The sequence below is a fragment of the Chelonoidis abingdonii genome, chromosome 2 (genome assembly GCF_003597395.2).
Source record: "Chelonoidis abingdonii isolate Lonesome George chromosome 2, CheloAbing_2.0, whole genome shotgun sequence".
Lineage (NCBI taxonomy): Eukaryota > Metazoa > Chordata > Testudines > Testudinidae > Chelonoidis > Chelonoidis abingdonii.
This window is the reverse complement of record NC_133770.1, coordinates 257,811,038-257,829,536: the sequence shown is the minus strand read 5'-3', so window position 1 is coordinate 257,829,536 and position 18,499 is coordinate 257,811,038. Positions and strand designations below refer to the sequence as shown.

At 47.1% G+C, this 18,499-nt stretch overlaps 1 protein-coding gene across 6 annotated transcripts in view; it reads right to left on the bottom strand.

The window, feature by feature from the left end:
• PDP1 (pyruvate dehydrogenase phosphatase catalytic subunit 1) overlaps positions 1–1,682 on the bottom strand; it is a 73,831-nt gene extending 72,149 nt beyond the window's left edge. Inside the window, exons 1-2 of one of the 6 annotated variants that reach the window (XM_032780112.2) lie at positions 1,571–1,634; positions 404–446 (exon numbers count right to left, since the gene is read on the bottom strand). In XM_032780112.2, coding sequence (XP_032636003.1) covers positions 404–422 — 19 coding nt within the window. In that variant the 5' untranslated portion in view covers positions 423–446; positions 1,571–1,634. Of the gene's footprint in view, positions 1–403; positions 758–853; positions 900–1,314; positions 1,465–1,570 lie in introns of those variants that run through there. The other 5 variants (XR_012655377.1, XM_032780113.2, XM_032780115.2 and 2 more) reach the window with 5 other exon arrangements.
• Positions 1,683–18,499: the final 16,817 nt, after the last annotated feature.

Below are 18,499 nucleotides of genomic sequence, written 5' to 3'. Positions count from 1 at the left end.
TTTAAGAACCAAGTAGTGAAAATTTGGCACAAGACGAAGAAATAGGAAGAACTCAAAGGCAAAATTAATTGGAAATATTACTAGTCAGCTTATCAAGTGATTAGAGCCAAGCCTGCCTTAAAAGAGCATCCAGGGCTTAAATGGCCTGGAAATAACACTTCTCAGACCATAAATGCTTTATAAACATTGCACTTATAGCTATGCAAATTCTGGATTTTTTAATAGTGCTTATCACTACAGTAATGGGTATGAATATATAATTTTATAACATTTTTAAAGGCACTGGAACGTTTTAGTCAATATATTAAAAGTCATCATATTTTGGTACTACATAAAAAAAGTTGGTTCTTCCCTAAAAAGTACTAATGATTAATTAATTGCATCAGAAACCCCCATATCTTACCATATGAAACCAATCCCATGCCAGTTTCAAAATGCAGTCAAAGCTGTTCAGGAAAACAAAGGGATCAGTCTAGTCTATTGAGAAGAGATGTTGAGGAGAGAACCACCATTAGGCAGAAGTTTTAACCGGTCAGGTGTCAGCCCCCATTAAGAGCCAGCTAGCCCTTCTCTCCTGCAGGCAGTGGTTCTCAAACTTTTGTACTGGTGACCCCTTTCACATAGCAAACCCCTGTGCGTACCCACCTTTTAAATTAAAAACTTCTTTACATACTTAACACCATTATAAATGCTGGAGGCAAAGTGGGGTTCATGGTGGAGGCTGACAGCTCCAGACCCCCCATGTAATAACCGCATGCCCCGGGTGGTCCCAGCCCCTAGTCCGAGAACCCCTATCCCTTCCGTAACTCCCACCCAGCCCCAGTTACTCAGCAAGGATGAGTGGGATACCTACCGATCCGCTTGGGCCCAGGACACACACACATTCTCCTGTCACAACAAGAAGCCGCCAACATCCACAAAGCAGCAGGAGCAGCCCAGGGAAAGCAAGGCAGAGAGGTTACCAAGGAGAGCGCGGAGAAAGGAGCAGCAGCCGCTCTCCAGCGTTGAAGGGAGACAGACGAGACACGCACAGGCGGTTTCTGCCGCCAGTGAGCAGCCTTAGCAGCAGCAGCACATCCTCGAGAATGAAGCGCGAATAACCGTACAGCAGCCCTGGCGCACAGCAGCGTCCCCCGCCGCACCGGGAGGCAGCGCGCGTCGCCCCGCCACCCACCACGACAGCACCCGTCCCCGTCACACACACACACCCCGCCCGGTTCCGGACGAGCGGCACAGCGGGGTGACGCAGCCCCCCGGCCCTGTCACTCGCGCAGCCCGCCGCGCGCCCTGGCCCCGGGCTGTGTGGACACGCACCTGGCCAGCTCTGGGGTCCCTTCCCGCGCTGCCTACGCGCCCAGGAGCAGGAGGGGGGATGGTGCGGAGCTGCCAGACCGGCGCGCCCCGCTGCCGGCTCCTCCGCGCACTCAAACGGCAGCGACCGAAGAACGCCCCGCAGGCGGCTCTGATGACGCGCCGCGGATTATAACCCCCTGCTGCTAGGGCCGGGCCGCCCACTGGCTGTGGGGGGAAGGGGCCACATGACGCGGGAGGTGCAGAGGCCCTGACTCACCGGTGGTGCGGCGAAGCGGTCCCGGCGCAGCGGCCCGTCCCCGCCGAGCTCCCGGGCGTGACCCGGACAAAGCGCGCGGGGCCGGCGCGAAGTGGGAGGGGCGCCCACAGCTCTGCCCCTTTGAGGCGGGTGCCCGCCGCGCGAGAGCCAGGTCCGTCCCCCTGAGCCGCCGCTGAACGAGAGATGCGGTTGCCTCGCCTCAGCCGCCCTAGCGGGGGCCCCCGCCCGACCTCTCGGTAAAGGCAGTAGCTGGGCTGGGCGAGCCGTAGCGCCCCGACTCGCTGCCTGCGGGGAAACCCCCCCCCCCCGGCTCACTTCCCCAGGCCCCTTTTCCTCGCAGGCCTGCAGGAGTCCCGCCGAGGGGCAGCTCTGCAGCAACGTCCCTTTCCGCGGGCACAGGCGCAGAGAGCGGAGCCTGCCCGCTAGTCTTCCTCAGCTTGGGGCAAACGCAGCCGTGCCGCCCCCTGCTTTCAGCCGGTGGTGGGAGGGGTTCTTGCAGTGCTCCCCCAGCCTAGCCATTTTTTTCTGGTCATTTACTGTACCAGCCGTTTGGCTGGAAAAATGAGCTACTCGTAAAGCAGCGTTGAACATCTGCCCTTCCTTGGCCCCTATTGTACTGCCCTATTTTTAAATACCACCCTGCTGAAAATCATCAGAAGGTATCTCCTGGGCTAGGCAGCAGAGTAGAAAACTAGAGCATATTGCAAATTAGAGAAAACTCTTCTTGAGTTTGCACTTCTGGTTTATGGACTGGCCTCAGACTTACGCCTGGTGTACACTACGCGTTTAAACTGATTTTATCAGCATGAAATCGATTTAACGCTGCACCCGTCCACACTATGAGGCCTTTTATATTGCTATAAAGGGCTCTTTAAATCAGTTTCTGTACTCATCCCCAACGAGCGGAGTAGCACTAAAATCGATATTACCATATCGGATTAGGGTTAGTGTGGCCGCAAATTGATGGTATTGGCCTCCGAGCGGTATCCCACAGTGCTCAACTGTGATCGCTCTGGACAGCAATCTGAACTCGGATGCAGTGGCCAGGTAGACAGGAAAAGCCCCGCGAACTTTTGAATTTAATTTCCTGTTTGCCCAGCGTGGAGCTCTGATCAGCACGAGTGGTGATGCAGTCCCAAATCCAAAAAGAGCTCCAGCATGGACCATACGGGAGATCTGGATCTGATCGCTGTATGGGGAGACAAATCTGTTCTATCAGAGCTCCGTTACAGAAGACGAAATGCCAAAGCATTTGAAAAAAAATCTCCAAGCTACACAATGCTGTGTGACAAGCGTAACAGAAAGCCAAAGAATCAAATGGACACTCATGGGGAGAGGGGTGAGGACTCCAGCTATCCACAGTCCTGCAGTCTCTGAAAAGTATTGCATTCTTGGCCTGAGCTCCCATGCCTGTAGGTTCAAACACATGTCCGGCGGGTTCAGAGATAGTGCTGTCATTTACTTCCTCCTTCCATGTGAAAGAAGGGAAAAAAATCGTTTCTTGACTGTTTTAAGTCACCCTATGTGTACTGAATGCTGCTGGTAGACACGATGCGCAGCAGTAAAGAGAGTATCTGCTCCTTTCCTCCCTGGTGGAGATGTACAATATGCTTGATAGCGCTGAGTACTCCGGCTGCTCAGGTAAGGTGGCTGGGGGTGCCTGGTAAAAAAGGAATGAATTCCCAGTCATTCCCAGTAGTGGTACAGAACGGCTGGTAACCGTCTTCATCATAACACTGGGGGCTGAGCTCCATCAGCTCCTCCCTTTCTATGTGTAAAGAAAAGATCCTGTGCTGCCTGGACTATTATATGCAGCGGGATGCTGGGTCCTCTGCCCTCACACTGCTTAATGTCCTGCGTGGACTATCATAGCAGTTGGGCTGCCTCTCCCTCATTTTATCTCACTAACAAAGTAGTGTTTCTTATTCTGCTCTTTATAACTTCATGACACAAATGGGGGGACACTGCCACGGTGCCCAGTGAAGTTAGGGAACGAGGGAAGCAATGGGTGGGGTTGTTGCAGGAGGCACCCCCAGTGAATGGCATGCAGCTCATCATTTCTGCGGGATCTACCGGAGGCCTGTGCTCTCTGGTTTTGATACACTGGTTCTCAGTACACTTGCCCCATATTCTAAGGCAGGGACTGACCTCTATTTTAGATACCATAAAGGAGGAGTTGACTCGGGAGTCTTCCCATTTTGCCTTTGGCCCCAGCCGACCTCAGCCAGGGGCACCCATAATAGCAGCAGACAGTCAGACAACAGATAACATCATCTCATTGCCAATTTACAATGGCAGCAGACGGTAAAGACAAACTGAATAACCGTCTCGCTATCATGACAAAAAAAATGAATGCGCTGTGTAGCGACTGAAGTATCACCTCGTCAGCGCATCCAGTACACATACCCGGTGACAGTAGACAAAAGGCAAACAGGTCCATGTTGCCATGCCATGGCATCTGCCGAGGGCAATCCAGGAAAAAGGCGCGAATGATGTTCTGCCGTTGCTTTCTCGGAGGAAGGGAACGACTGATGACATTTTCCCAGAACCACCCTTGACAATAGTTTGCCCATCAGGCACTGGGATCTACAACCAGATTCCAGGGCGGGGATACTTGCGGGAAACTTATGGGATAGCTATGGAATAGCTACCCACAGTGCAATGCTCCGGAAATTGACGCTAGCCTCGGACCATGGACGCACACCGCCGAATTAATGTGCTTAGCGTGGCCGCATGCACTCGACTTTATACAATCTGTTTTACAAAACCAGTTTATGTAAAATTGGAATAATCCCGTAGTGTAGACGTACCCTTACTGCTGTAGTCTTCTTACATGTGTCTAAACCACTGTGCTTTTCCACAAGCTGGTTGGGGGGTGGGAGGGGTTGTGTTTTTTCCTTCTTCAAAGATTTTATGCATAAGGATAGAAAAGGAGAAAAATCCTTTCCATCAACTTTCCACCTCTTTGTACAACATTCCAATTTAATCAAATCTATTCAGAATTAAATTTTGAGTTTACAGAATTAGAGATGGTATCTTTTAACAATAGATGTGTAAAATTAGGAATGGCAGACATTAGGAGGATTGCTTCTGGGATTTCTACCAGCCACAAAAATGGGTGATGTGAATAAGACTGAAAAGTTAAAGCTAAGGAAATGTCTGGCCGTGTCTATTTGTTTGCAAATGTGAAAGTGCCCACGTTGAAAAATCTCGGGAAACGAAATTATTTTCTCAACCCTGGAAGCTGCTCTCTTGATGTGATTGAGGAACAGAGGGGAAGGTATGGGGAACTTTACTCAAAGCATTACCGTTACTGCAGCTGTCCTTTGAGGGGAAAGCAGGTGTACTGTTTGCGAATTATAAATTAATTTTAAAATTTTACAATGCAATTTTCCTATGGTGTTCACAAAATACTTTTTTAATAGGAAAAAAGTATTGATGCTCACCTTAACATCACGGCAGACTATTGGAGCCTGCACTATAAAGCTTGGATATTCTGTCTTTTTACTTAGCTTATTCTTGTTTTGTCCTCAGTCAGGACCAGAGACTTTTAAGTACTTAACATGAGCAAAGCTTTTGTTGACTTGCTTACCTCTATACATATACATGGTCTTTTCACTGTCTCTACCCTTTCCTATCTTTAGGCTGGCAGAATGCCCACTCACAAGTTTGAACCTTTGCTCTGGCAGACTCTGGATGCATTTAAATAACTAGACTATGCAATGTTGGAAGTAACATTCTTTTTGCAAATGAAGTGCTTCTATGATAAAATTAAAACATTGGTACTACCTGCATTTTTATCCTTCCTTGTATCTGTTAGTATATTAACATTTGTGAAGTGAAAGCAGTAAATTAAATGACAGGTTGTATTACTTAAGTCCCTTTGAGATGTCAGAATGTATGTACTTGGAAACTACTGCTCACTAACACTTTGTATGAAGGTCAAATAGTAGAATATAATGGAAAAATCCTTAAAAATACTGCAGTCGTCCAAAACATTACAGTTTAAAATAGTAATATCGTGGTGTGCTGGGTGATGGTGGCATAGTATCTATGTAGGAATTTATGCCATGTCCATCACTGTGGTATTATTGGATTATATGTTTTTTAAAGCACATTTACTGATCAACAGGATGACCTTTAAGGTGAAGATTATTATAGGAAACATATATGAATAACCTAGCTGTGTCTGATAAACACCTCTGTACATGAAGGATTTCATCAAAAAGCATAGAAGATTAATTATTTATATTATTTCTTTGTAGCACATAGATAAAAGTAGATTAGCAGAGTGTGCTATGACTATGAGGGATCAGAACTGATAAGCAGTATATAGGCAAGCGCAATCAAGACATTAATTTCCCCCCATCAATGTGTGAAAAGATGAGAGAATGGAGTCAGACTGCCTCTGAGTGTACTTGATTGATGATGATAACTACATTCTTTCTGCGCATGCAGGAATGGGTTAGTATAAAATCACCATTGATCTCATGCTATACATGGATGGAAGCATGAATTTTGATCATGTAATGCCCAGCGGGCATTAGTTACTGAATAGTTCATTGCTGCTTCGGCAACTCAGACAGCCAGTGTCTGATAAATCCTTTGAGATACAAGAAGCATCCAAAAATCATGGCTAGTAGCCGCAGAGCAACTTTGCAGCAGCAATGGTCCAGTTGTCATTCCAAAATGTTGAAGGTAGGAGCCACCATCGTCTTAGAGGTAGAAATGGGCCAAAATAAGAGTTACTGTATTTGAGTATGTTCCTAAATCTCCAAGTCCATTCCACCACAAATTGGAATATGAGAGGGGCAGTCTTGCCCAGTTCACAGTGGCAAGGTAGTTTGCTTCCGGCTGTAAAATTGGCACACCAGCACAGAAGAGGCTAAAGAGAGCCTTTGGGCCCAGCTAGCCCCTGCCTGTTATAGCAGCAGCAACTGCCAGGCCTGGAGGGGAGAGAAAAGATGGGAGCCTGGTTCAGTTTGTGGCTGACTTGTCAAGAGGCAGGAACTAGCTGCTTTCCTACCAGAGGGAAGGCTCGCTAGCCTGCCAGCAGAGGCAGCCACTAGGAACCAAGCATTGTCTTTCTAGCCAAAAGAGAAAGAGACCTAGAAACACCTGGCCTAAGGGGAACCTGGATGACCAAAGCATGGAAACCTTGTGGGGGTAATGACCCAACGAAATTTATGGCTGCCCTACCCAGAGGAACCTGGGACCACAGCAGGCTGCTGCCTAGGGTGCACAAGGAGGCACTACTAGACACAAGCCAGGAACTTGGACTGTAGGGGTCTTGCTGCAAACTGAAGGGGCAACAGTAGAAAGTAGCACAGGATAGTGAACATAGACTCGCTGTTGTGAGTTCCCCAACTCAGGAGTTGTTTTACACAGGGCCCTGAGCTGGGGCCCAGTGGAGTAGGAGGGCCTGGATTTCCCTACTCCTTGCCGTAAAGACTGAAGCACCTTGAGCACAGAAGTAAGCAGCAGAAAGTCAAGCACTCCAACCAGTAGGCCAACTGGCCCTTCAAGCCCTCTATTACTGAGGTACATAATCATCAGCCCTCTCTAGCCATGTGGTAGTTGAAGTCTGGTGGTGCCATTTGAGCTCATCGAAAACTGAAGGACTAGATGTTGAGAGGTCCTGGCTCAAATTTCTCTGCCATTCTCCCTCTTTTGTAAGTAATGTACAGAAGCAGGGGCAATGTGCCAGTTGAATGACTCGTGTCAATGTCATGCAGGAGATCAGACTGGTTAATCATAGTCATCTTGAACTCTGTGAATTAGCTGAACTGATATTAATTAATTGTCAGTTTGGGGAATGTGGAGTCTTGCAGCCTTGGACTTAGTCAAATGGAAAATAACAATTAGCTGGGACTACAGAGTGAGATTCTCTTCCTGACAACCATACTTCAAATTTGAGGGTTATAGTCCTAGAGAAGCTATTTGAAAGAGGTTCTTGTCTCCACCTCTGAAGAAAATGATTCCTCCATAGTCTGCTCAGGAAAGATGAAGTACAAAATAAGAGATCATCATATATAGCACTTTTACTCTTCAGATCACTTACAGCCATTAATTCTTTTTTTTCATAATGTCCTGTGAAGTAGCAAGATCGATATTATCTAAAGCTGATCAGGAAATTGTTGATGAATTATTATTATTTTGCAGGAAATGCCACAAGTTTGATTAAGGTTTTTCAGGTCCAGAATGCAATTTCTGGTCAAACTTAGAGAGGGAGAGAATGCCACCCCCAAATAACCAAAAGATCAGTGGTTAGGGAACTTATCTGGTATGCAGGAGACCCAGGTGAAAGGTCCTGCTGTGCTCAGTTCAGAGCTAGGACGTTAACTTGGGTCTCTTGCATCCTGAGTGCCTAACCACCTGCCTTCAGCCTCTTGTTCTCTTTTAATCTCTCATATTGAAGCTGTTCCACTGTGTATAAATAATTAAATATACATTGGGCCAGAGAGAGACCAGCTCTAGAGCACTGACTCAGGCAGAACAGGGACTTGAATATCAGTCGCCTACATGCAGCTGATTGCCTTATCCCCTGCACTATTGGCTGTGCTGGTACAGGAGCTTGCTTACTCAAGCAAACTTTTTCTTGAAAAGTTTCAAAGTCTCATTTTCACTCTGCATCAGAGTACACAAACGTTTAAACCTCAGCTTTTTTGTGATAAAACAGAATTCATATTTTCTGGCCAGCCAGAAATGGGTGGGGAAATTAAGTCACTCCATCTCTCTCTCTCAATTCAAGGCCAAGGTGGATACTAGCATGAGCTGTCAGAGAAGTGATGAGTCTCTGGCTCCCGCTGTTGTGCTCAAACTACATATCTCGCTGAGAGCAAGATAGTAAGTGTCCAGATAGCAGTGCAGGTAAAGTGTGATGTAGACTGTAAAAGTTTGATAGTTAAGCTAGCAAGAGATAGAAAAGGATTTGACCATAAGTCTAATATAAATTCTACAAACAACAGATAATCTGTGGCCTTCAAATTCATGCTAGTTTATTGGTTTGCCAAGAATTGAGTTTCTCTATCTGAATGGAATGTTAGATTTTCCCCTCTTTTGTATTCTGGCTGACCAAAACATTTTGATCTCTTTGAGCAATGCTCATTTTTGTAGGAAATGTGCCAAAGAATAAAAATATGTTGTTCTATGATTGGTTAGCATTTGATGTCACTTGCTGCTGGGGATTCAAGTTCCCAACACTTCTTATTACTTAAGACATGGAGCATCTAATTGTTTCTCTGGATAAATGATTTATCATCCAAGTATACTGAAATACATCAGTTCCTTTCTATTGTGTCTGCAGCCAACAGTGGATTGATTCTGCAATGCAGAATTGTAGGCAGTGATGCATTATTACAGCAGTCAGAGTGTTTCAGTATTCAACCCTGAAGCCTCTGACACAGATTTCCAGAAGAACTTTAGTGTAGCTCATCAACACACATTTTCAGTCAGGGGTTTGTAATAAACTTCTGGTTTAAATATTCACATAATTTTGCTGAAAGTACGTTCAGGAACACTGGCTGATACTTCAACTGATTTTGCATCCCCTGCCTACTTAATATTGTTGCAATATCCATCTTTGCATAGTATAAGAGACACAATGCTTAAAAATATGCCAACTTGCTCCTATGGCTTTCATGCCAAAAAGCAGAACAATCTACTATAAAATCTATCTCAAAGTTCTGTGCACAAACCAAACTTTTCTGCTTAGCAGGCTGTCATACCAACTGACAACCCCAAAATGGTCTTACGCAGAGGATCCATAAAATATTTTGTGGGGAATGGGAGTGGATGTCTGTGTGTGGCCTGAGGAAATATGGGAGAACAGGGCAAAGCCAAATACCTTGGCTACTATCCTGGAAAAAACAATGCATAAAGATGCAGTAGCACCTCCATATAGCATATTAATTAATATATGCAACCGTGCAACTAGGGCTGAGAGTCTTGCCCAGATAATATTCCTGGTTTTGGATGGGAAGGAGGGTTCTTTAGCTGCTGCATTTTTTTTAAAAAAGTTGACAGATATATCGTATCTGTAGTTTGTCCTGTTGCCTTTTATATGATATAATCTTTCAAAAAAAGTTATCTAAATTTGTATCAACTACTAGCTACTATCCAAGGGAGGGATTTGTTTGCATTTTTCCTAAGGAAGGTTAATATTATGCTTAGTAATAGACAAAATATGTTGCGTTTATCTAATCCTCCTAAGACTCTGAAAAACATCCAATATATAATCATTGTGACAGAGACCCCTTAATGGCTCTCTACTTTGTCAGCAGCTCCTCTGGCCTCACATACTGACTGCACCTAACACTCTTGCTATAATCCATATCTAAAAGGTATCATGTAAGAGATAACTGGAAAATTAATAATTCATCGATCATTAGTATTCTTGAGTGATGTATGTATGGGGTATGTACAAAGAGTTATGGATAGGTGCTAGACTTACAGTTTAGAATGTGTTTGGCAAACAGTTCATAAACCCACTCTGCCCTAGACAATGGAATGTATTTGCTTATCTGACTAGCTCGGTTGTCAGGCACAGACAACGAAGGCATATTTACATAAAATGTAAACAAAGCCATCAACCATGTGAGTAGGAAAGAGAACCTCAACTCTAAAGATGGGGTCTGAACCTCAAATGATAAATAATTGAATTGATTGTATACAATATTACTGTATTATAACAGTGTATCATGCAGTCTTTTATGAAAGCTAATGACACAAATGGTGATTAATAGCATTATAAAATATATGTATTAACACTATATGAGGAATTATGGATACTTGCTGAAATTATATTTCAAAGTCTGTGACCAAACAGAGAAACAGGTTCTTGCCCAGACAATATAAATTAAGTACTATGGAATCAATGGAAGCTCTATTCACATATGAATCAGCATTGAGATGGGATCCACAGGAAGGGAAGAACAGCATGAGGTCACTCTGCCTCTTAAAACTGAGTCAATGAACTTGGCAATATGAGGGGACCCAAAGATTTTGGTTATTTTTCACCTAGTAAGATGATGGAAACCAGCACCGTGTACTGTTGTGGAAGGTCCTGACTTTGACAAAGTCAGCCCTGGCTGGAAAGAAGAAAGATTCATAAGAAATCAACCTTGAACAAAGACTGTAACTTGTTAAGTTAGTTCTTAGATATTAGAAAGCATATTTTATTTTTATTTGCTTGTATTTTTACTTTTATTTGCATTTCTGTCTTTATCCCTTGTACTTAAACTCCCTTAAAGCCCCCCTCTTTTTGATTAAATAGACTTGTTTTACTTTTCATCTAAACCCAACCCAGTGCTGTATTTGAATTTAAGCAATTGTTAATTCCAGTAGAAGTAATAAGCTGTGCGTTGCTCTCCTGTAACTTTAATGCCCTGGTGGCCTTAAAGGCGAACATAGGAATGCAGCAGTCAGGACTGGCTCTAGACGCCAGCAAAGCAAGCACAATTCCAGGGGCAGCATTCTGGCCATTCTTTTTTTTTTTTTTTTTTTTTTTTGGACAGCATTCTGGCCACCCATTTAAAAAAAAAATTTTTTTTTGCTTGAGCAGTTGCGCTTTTGGAGCTTGGGATGGCAATTTTTTTTGCTTGGGGCGGCAAAAAACCTAGAACCAGCCCTGGCAGCAGTGAAAGTCCCTTTCACCCCAGGAGCACCTGTTCCAAATTCCCCAGAGTGAACATACATGCACACACACTGGAAGAATACAATGAATATAGGAAAGGGAAATATTTATTTATGGAGGAAAGATAGGGAGAGTGGTAAAACAGGATTGCATTCAACACAAGGCCCCACAGGCCCAGTAAAGGAGGCTTTCAGGGCAGGTGGTAACACAACCCAGCAGAACCCCAAAACATCACTATCATTATCTTGTTATTTTAAAAATTGGATGGCTCAATTGGACATAATCTTTCATTCTTCTTCGAGTGCTTGCTCATATCCATTCCAGTTAGGTGTGTGTGCGCGCCGTGTGCACGTTCGTCGGAAGATTTTTACCCTACCAACCCTCGGTGGGTCAGCTGGGCGCCCCCTGGAGTGGCGCCGCTATGGCGCCGGATATATACCCCTGCCGACCCAGCCGCCCTTCAGTTCCTTCTTACCACCCGTGTTGGTCGTTGGAACAGTGGAGCGCAGCTTAGCTGACCTCCACATCCCTAGCTACTCGTAGTTTTCGTGTATATAGTTATATAGTTATAATCCTTTTATATATATATTTATGCGTTTTTTCTTTACTAGCATAGTTAGTTTAATAGTTAGCGGTTCAGGGAGTAGCCCTTCCCTCGCAACCGGTGCCCGGGCCCATGCCGGCTCACCGGTTTAAACCGTGCTGCCTGCCACAGGCCATTGCTGACAGGAATCACACGATCCTGTTTGCGGTGCTTCGGGGAATCGCATTTCACAGCTAAGTGCCCCATTTGCAAGGCTTTTAAGCCGAGAACAACATGGAGCGGCACTTTCATTTATCCTCCACCTTCTGCACCGAGCACTGGCCACTCAGCGGACAGAAGCGCCTCCTCGGCACCGGACCCCGCTGGCACCAGCTGTTGCTGGCACCGAAGTTGACTCGGCACCGCTCCCTCTCTCTCAGGTCGAGGAAGCCCACGACTCCTCCTGCCAGTGCCCGACAGCTCCCCGGCGCACGCCATGGTTGAGCTCCCTGCTCCTGCTGCTTCTGTGCCAACTGCACCGCAGCCAGAGAGCTCGTTTAAGTCGGATTGCCCGGCACCGACACCTGCAGAGGCACTGATGATGTCGGCACCGTTGATTCCGGTCCCGCAGGGCCGTCGAATCCAGTGCCTGCCTGCTCCCCGGCATGCGCCGTGGTTGAGCTTCCTGCTCCTGCTGCTTCCGTGCCAACTGCACCGCAGCCAGAGAGCTCGTCTAAGCCGGATCACCTGGCACCGATTCCTGCCGCGGCACCGACAACGTCGGCACCTTCGATCCCAGTCCCACAAGGGCCGTCGAATCCAGTGCCTGCCTGCTCCCCGGCATGTGCCGTGGTTGAGCTTCCTGCTCCTGCTGCTTCCGTGCCAACTGCACCGCAGCCAGAGAGCTCGTCTAAGCCGGATCACCCGGCACCGATTCCTGCCACGGCACCGACAACGTCGGCACCTTCGATCCAGTCCCACAAGGGCCGTCGAATCCAGTGCCTGATTGCTCCCCGGCACGCGCCGTGGTTGAGCTTCCTGCTCCTGCTGCTTCCGTGCCAACGGCACTGCAGCCAGAGAGCTCATCTAAGTCGGATCACCTGGCACCAACACCTGCCGAGGCACCGACAATGTCGGCACCGTTGATTCCTGTCCCACAAGGGCCGTCGAATCCAGTGCCTGACTGCTCCCCAGCGCATGCTGTGGTCGAGCTCCCTGCTCCTACTGCTCCAGGCAAAGTGCACCACAGATAGAGAGCCTGTCTCAGCCACATCGCCCGGCATCAACACCTGCCGAGGCACTGGCGACATCGGCACCATCGATCCCGGTCCCACGAGGGCCATCAAATCTGGTGCCTGACAGCTCCCTGGTACGCACTGTGGTCGAGCTTACTGTTCCCTCCATGCCGGAGACATTCCTAACGGCGAGGGATCTCATTGCCATGACAGAGTAGAGGCTGCCTGAACCCCCGGCACCGCCGGTGCGGGTAATACAGTCTCTTGGCAAGCCTCCTTGATACAACCATCCTTTATCAGTGCAGCAGAGCGGCACCGTTCATGATCACGGTCCCGCAGATGCTCCAGGTCCCGTCGGCGCTCCCGCTCCCGACGACACTTGCAGTCCCGATGCTGTTCTCCTTGACACTGGTCGCAGTTGCCGCACTGGGCAGTGTCCCATTCACCGACCCGATAATCTTGGCACTGTTCCGGCTCCCAACACTGCTACAGGCACTGTGACTCCCATAGCCGCTCCCGACCTCGAGATCTCGGTCGACTTCCCGGCACCGCTCTGGTCACAGGTCCGGATCTCGTTCCAGATACCGGTGCGCCTTCCGGTACCGGTCCCAGGTGCCGAGTTGGGCAAGGTCTGGTAGAGTCAGAGACTCTGCCCATGATTTTTCAGCACCTCCATGGCCATCCGGACATGCATCAGTGTCTTCCCACACGACAGCTCTTATGCTCAGGACTGCGATTCTGGTGTGCCCACCAACAACCTGAGGGCCCGTCAGGACCTCCTACGGAGGGTAGCACTCAGTGCGGACCTCCAGGTGCAGGAGGTCCTGGAGGTAAGGGACCCGGTAGTGGACATTCTATCGGCGGTTGCCCCGCTAGAGGGGCCCTACCCGTTTATTCGGACCATCCAGGCGAATGCCGATACTCTATGGAGGGTACGACTACTTGTCTGTCCGTCCTCCTGCCTGCTCACTAGTCATTCATTTGGTTAAGAAAAGGGAACAGTATGGCCCGCAGGCACCAGCCCCGAAATCGAAGGGGGCTAGGCGAATGACCCTACTCAGCCGCAAGGCGTACTCTGCAAGGGCCTTATCGCCCTGCGTGGCAAATTAATAAGCCCTGCTTACCCCCTATAATCATAACACCTGGATGGCGGTGGATAAATTTATGGAGCTTCTCCATCAAGACTCACGCCAAGAGTTCACTGCCCTCTTGGAGGAAAGGAAAAAGGCGGCCAGAGCTTCCCTCCAGGCTTCGTTACCATGAGGAGCATCTCATGGCTTCAGGTTTCAAACCCCTGGCCTTTCACGACTTACCATTTGTTGGTAAAGGCCTGTTTGCGGTGAAATCAACCCCAGGCTGCAAGGCCTGAAGGACAACAGAGTCCTAATACGCTCTCTCTCGGCATACATACGCCGACGACCTACTGCAGGCCTTTCTGTTCCCAGCCGCACCACCACACTCTGTGCCTAGCCACAGATAGGACTTTGGCAGACGGCGTGGCTGAGGTGGTCGCAGACGACTGTCAGGACCCCTAGAGGGCCAAGATCGAGGTCCCTCGCAATCACCACCGGGACCAAAGACAATCTTTCGAAGGTGCACCCGAGGGTGGCATACCGGTTATAGGCGGGATCCCACTCCTACTTCCTCTTGGTCCCAGTTAACTTCAGTTTGCTGTCTCCTACACATGACGGAGTATGGGTACCACCTCCAATCTGTTCCACCCTGTCCCTCTTCAGGGACTCCTTTCTGGCGCAATTCCTCTTCCAAGAGGTGCAGACGCTGATGGACGAAGGGGGCAAAGGGTTTACTCCCTTTATTCCCTAGTCCCCAACTCGTATGGAGGTCTCGGACCTGTCCTAGACCTACGAGGATTCAACCAGTTTATAATAAGGTTGAAGTTCCGCATGGTATCCCTGGGAACATTATCCTGTCCTTGGATCCTGGAGACTGATATGCCGCCCTCGATATGAAGGACGCGTACTTTCACATTGCCATCTTCCCTCCGCACAGGAGATACTTCTGTTTTCTAGCCAACCGTCGGTACTTCCAGTTTATGGTCCTGCTGTTTGGCCTTTCTACAGCCCCACAGGCATTTATCATAAGCCTTCCCAAATCTGGACCTTAGCGTCCAGAAATCTGGGTGCCTGCATGAACTCCTCTAAGCTTAATTACCAGCTAGATTTGATCTCGGGCACAATCCAAAAATTTCCCGGGTTTTGGCTCCACTACTGGTCTCCCCAACCTTCCCTGGGAACCAAGACTCAGAAGCCTGAGTCTTACCAAAAGGGGAATAACCCCACCTTCCCGTCCCCTCTCTCTCCACCGCAGACTTCTCTATGGGTACACCTGAGAGTTTACTGATCTGCAATCTCTTTACATCACAATACCAGAGCTGTCTCTCTTTCCAAAAGAGACAAACCAAATACAAGGAAACAGAAATGATTCTAGCTCTCTTCCCCTCCCTACAAATTCCTGTGCTGAGAGCTACCTCCGTAGATCTAACACAAGAGATCCCCTTCCCTTCGTTCCTTAGCCTACCCAGAGAAAAACTCAAACAAGTCTTAAAAAAAGCTTTATATAAAAAGAAAGAAAAAAACACATAAACATATGATCTCTGCATTAAGTTGACAATACCAGGGCTATACTAAAAGAAAAATATGAATAAACAGACATTCAAAAAGAGATACAATTTAACATTCCAGCAAACTGCACACAATGTAATACAAAACAAAAATATAAAGGCCTATTGTTTTGCTACTTTCTACCTTACACTTGAAACTGAGATAGAAGCTTGAAGATAGAAAAGAAACTCTCATTAGCCCAGAGACAGGCAAAAAGACTCAGACCCAAAAATTCCTCCCTGACTTTGAAAAATCCGGTTTTTCTGATTGTCCTCTGTCAGGTTGTGGTTTCCTTGTTAACCCTTTACAGGTAAAAGAAACATTAACCCTTAGCTACTCTATTTATGACAGCATTAACCAAGTGTGTGCCGATAATGCCGCCCACACTCCGCCGACGTCGATATGCTTTTCCACATCTGATGATGGCTTATCTGTGAGATACCTAAGACACAGTCACTCAGCGTGTGGGGTATCGTCAGGGACCTATCACATGTCTAGCCTGATGATCACTATGGAACACACCACTGGTCTGGTTCCACGTCAGAGGTTAGACCCTAGGGGCTATCCTGGATCTCCGAGCAGCCGGATCCTCCTTACACAGCACGGTTTCAGCGCAAGGAAGTTGCAGACTCGGATGATCGGTGCCATTGCCTGAAACCGTGGCTGTGTAAGGAGGTCCGGCTAGCTCGGAGTCCGATAGCCCTAGATCTAACCTCTGCGTGGGAACCAGATGGTGTTTCATAGTGATCATCAGGCTAGACAGTGAATAGGTCCCTGACGATACCACACACGCTGATGGACTTGTCTTGTATCTCCACAGATACCAATCATCCAGATGTGGAAAAGCATATCCACGGCGGAGTGGGGAATTACGCACACACTTGGTTAATGCTGTCATAAATAGATAGTAAGGGTTAATGTTCTTTTACCTGTAAAGGGTTAACAAAGGAACCACAACCTGAACAGAGACAATCAGAAAACGCGGATTTTTTCAAAGTCAGGGAGGATTTTTGGGGTCTGAGTCTTTTGCCTGTCGCTCGCTATGAAGGTTCTTTTCTATCTAAGCTTCTATCTCAGTTTCAACGTTAGTAGAAAGGTAGCAAACAATGGCTTTATATATTTGTTTGTATTAATGTGTGCAGTTTGCTGGAATGTTAATTGTATCTCTTTTTGAATGTCTGTTTATTCATATTTTCTTTTAAGATAGCCTGGTATTGTCAACTTAATGAGATCATATGTATGTGTTTCTTTCTTTTTTATAGAAACTTTCTTTTAAGACTTGTTTAGTTTTCTCTCTGGTAGGCTAAGGAACGAAGGGAAGGGGAATTCTCTTTGGTTAGATCTCTACGGAGGGTAGCTCTGCAGCACCAGGATTTGTGGGAGGGGAAGAGAGCTAGAATCATTTCTGTTTCCTTGTATTTGGGTTTGTCTCTTTGTGGAATAGATGAGAGAGACTGCTCTGGTATTGTGTATAAGAGATTGCATCAAGTAACTCTCAGGTTAGCCCAAGAGAAGTCTGGGTGGGAAGAGAGAGGGGAAGGGAAGTGGTTATTCCCTTTGTGGTAAGACTCAGGCTCTGGTCTTGGTTCCCCGGGAAGGGTTTGGGGAGAACAGACGTGGAGCCAAAACCGGGAATTTTTGGATGGTGCCGAGATCAATATCTGAGTGGTAATTAAAGCTTAGAGGAGTCAATAAGCAGGCCACCAGATCTGGTGGCCTGCTTATTGACTCCTCTAAGCTTAATTACCACTCAGATTTGATCTCGCGCCACCATCCAAAAATTCAGGTTTTGGCTCCCTCTGTCTCCCCAACCTTCCGGGGAACCCAGACTCAGAAGCCTGAGTCTTACCAAAAGGGAATAACCACCCCTTCCCCTCTCTCTCCCACCCAGACTTCTCTCTGGGTAACCTGAGAGTTACTGATGCAATCTCTTATCACAATACCAAGAAGCAGCTCTCTCTCTATTCCACAAGAGACAAACCCAAATACAAGGAAACAGAAATGATTCTACTCTCTTCCCCTCCCACAAATTCCTGGTGCTGCAGAGCTTACCCTCCGTAGGATCTAACACAAAGAGAATTCCCCTTCCCTTCGTTCCTTAGCCTACCCAGAGAGAAAACTCAAACAAGTCTTAAAAGAAAGTTTTATAAAAAAGAAAGAAACACATACATATGACTCTCATTAAGTTGACAATACCAGGGCTATACTTAAAAGAAAATATGAATAAACAGACATTCAAAAAGAATACAATTTAACATTCCAGCAAACTGCACACATGTAATACAAAACAAATATAAAAGCCATTGTTTTGCTACTTTCTACTACAACTTGAAACTGAGATAGAAGCTTGAAGATAGAAAAGAACCTCTCATAGCGAGAGACAGGCAAAAGACTCAGACCCCAAAAATCCTCCCTGACTTTGAAAAATCCGGTTTTCTGATTGTCCTCTGTCAGGTTGTGGTTCCTTGTTAACCCTTTACAGGTAAAAGAACATTAACCCTTAGCTATCTATTTATGACAGCATTAACCAAGTGTGTGCCGTAATTCCGCCCACTCCGCCAGTCGGATATGCGTTTTCCACATCTGGATGATTGGCTTATCTGTGGAGATACAAGACAAGTCCACTCAGCGTGTGTGGTATCGTCAGGGACCTATTCACATGTCTAGCCTGATGATCACTATGGAAACACCACTTGGTTCCCACGCAGAGGTTAGACTAGGGCTATCTGGACTCCGAGCTAGCCGGACCTCCTTACACAGCCACGGTTTCAGCAATGGCACCGATCATCCGAGTCTGCAACTTCCGGCAAGAAGGAACTGAAGGGCGGCTGGGTCGGCAGGGGTATATATCCGGCGCCATAGCGGCGCCACTCCAGGGGGCGCCCAGCCGACCCACCGAGGGTTGGTAGGGTAAAA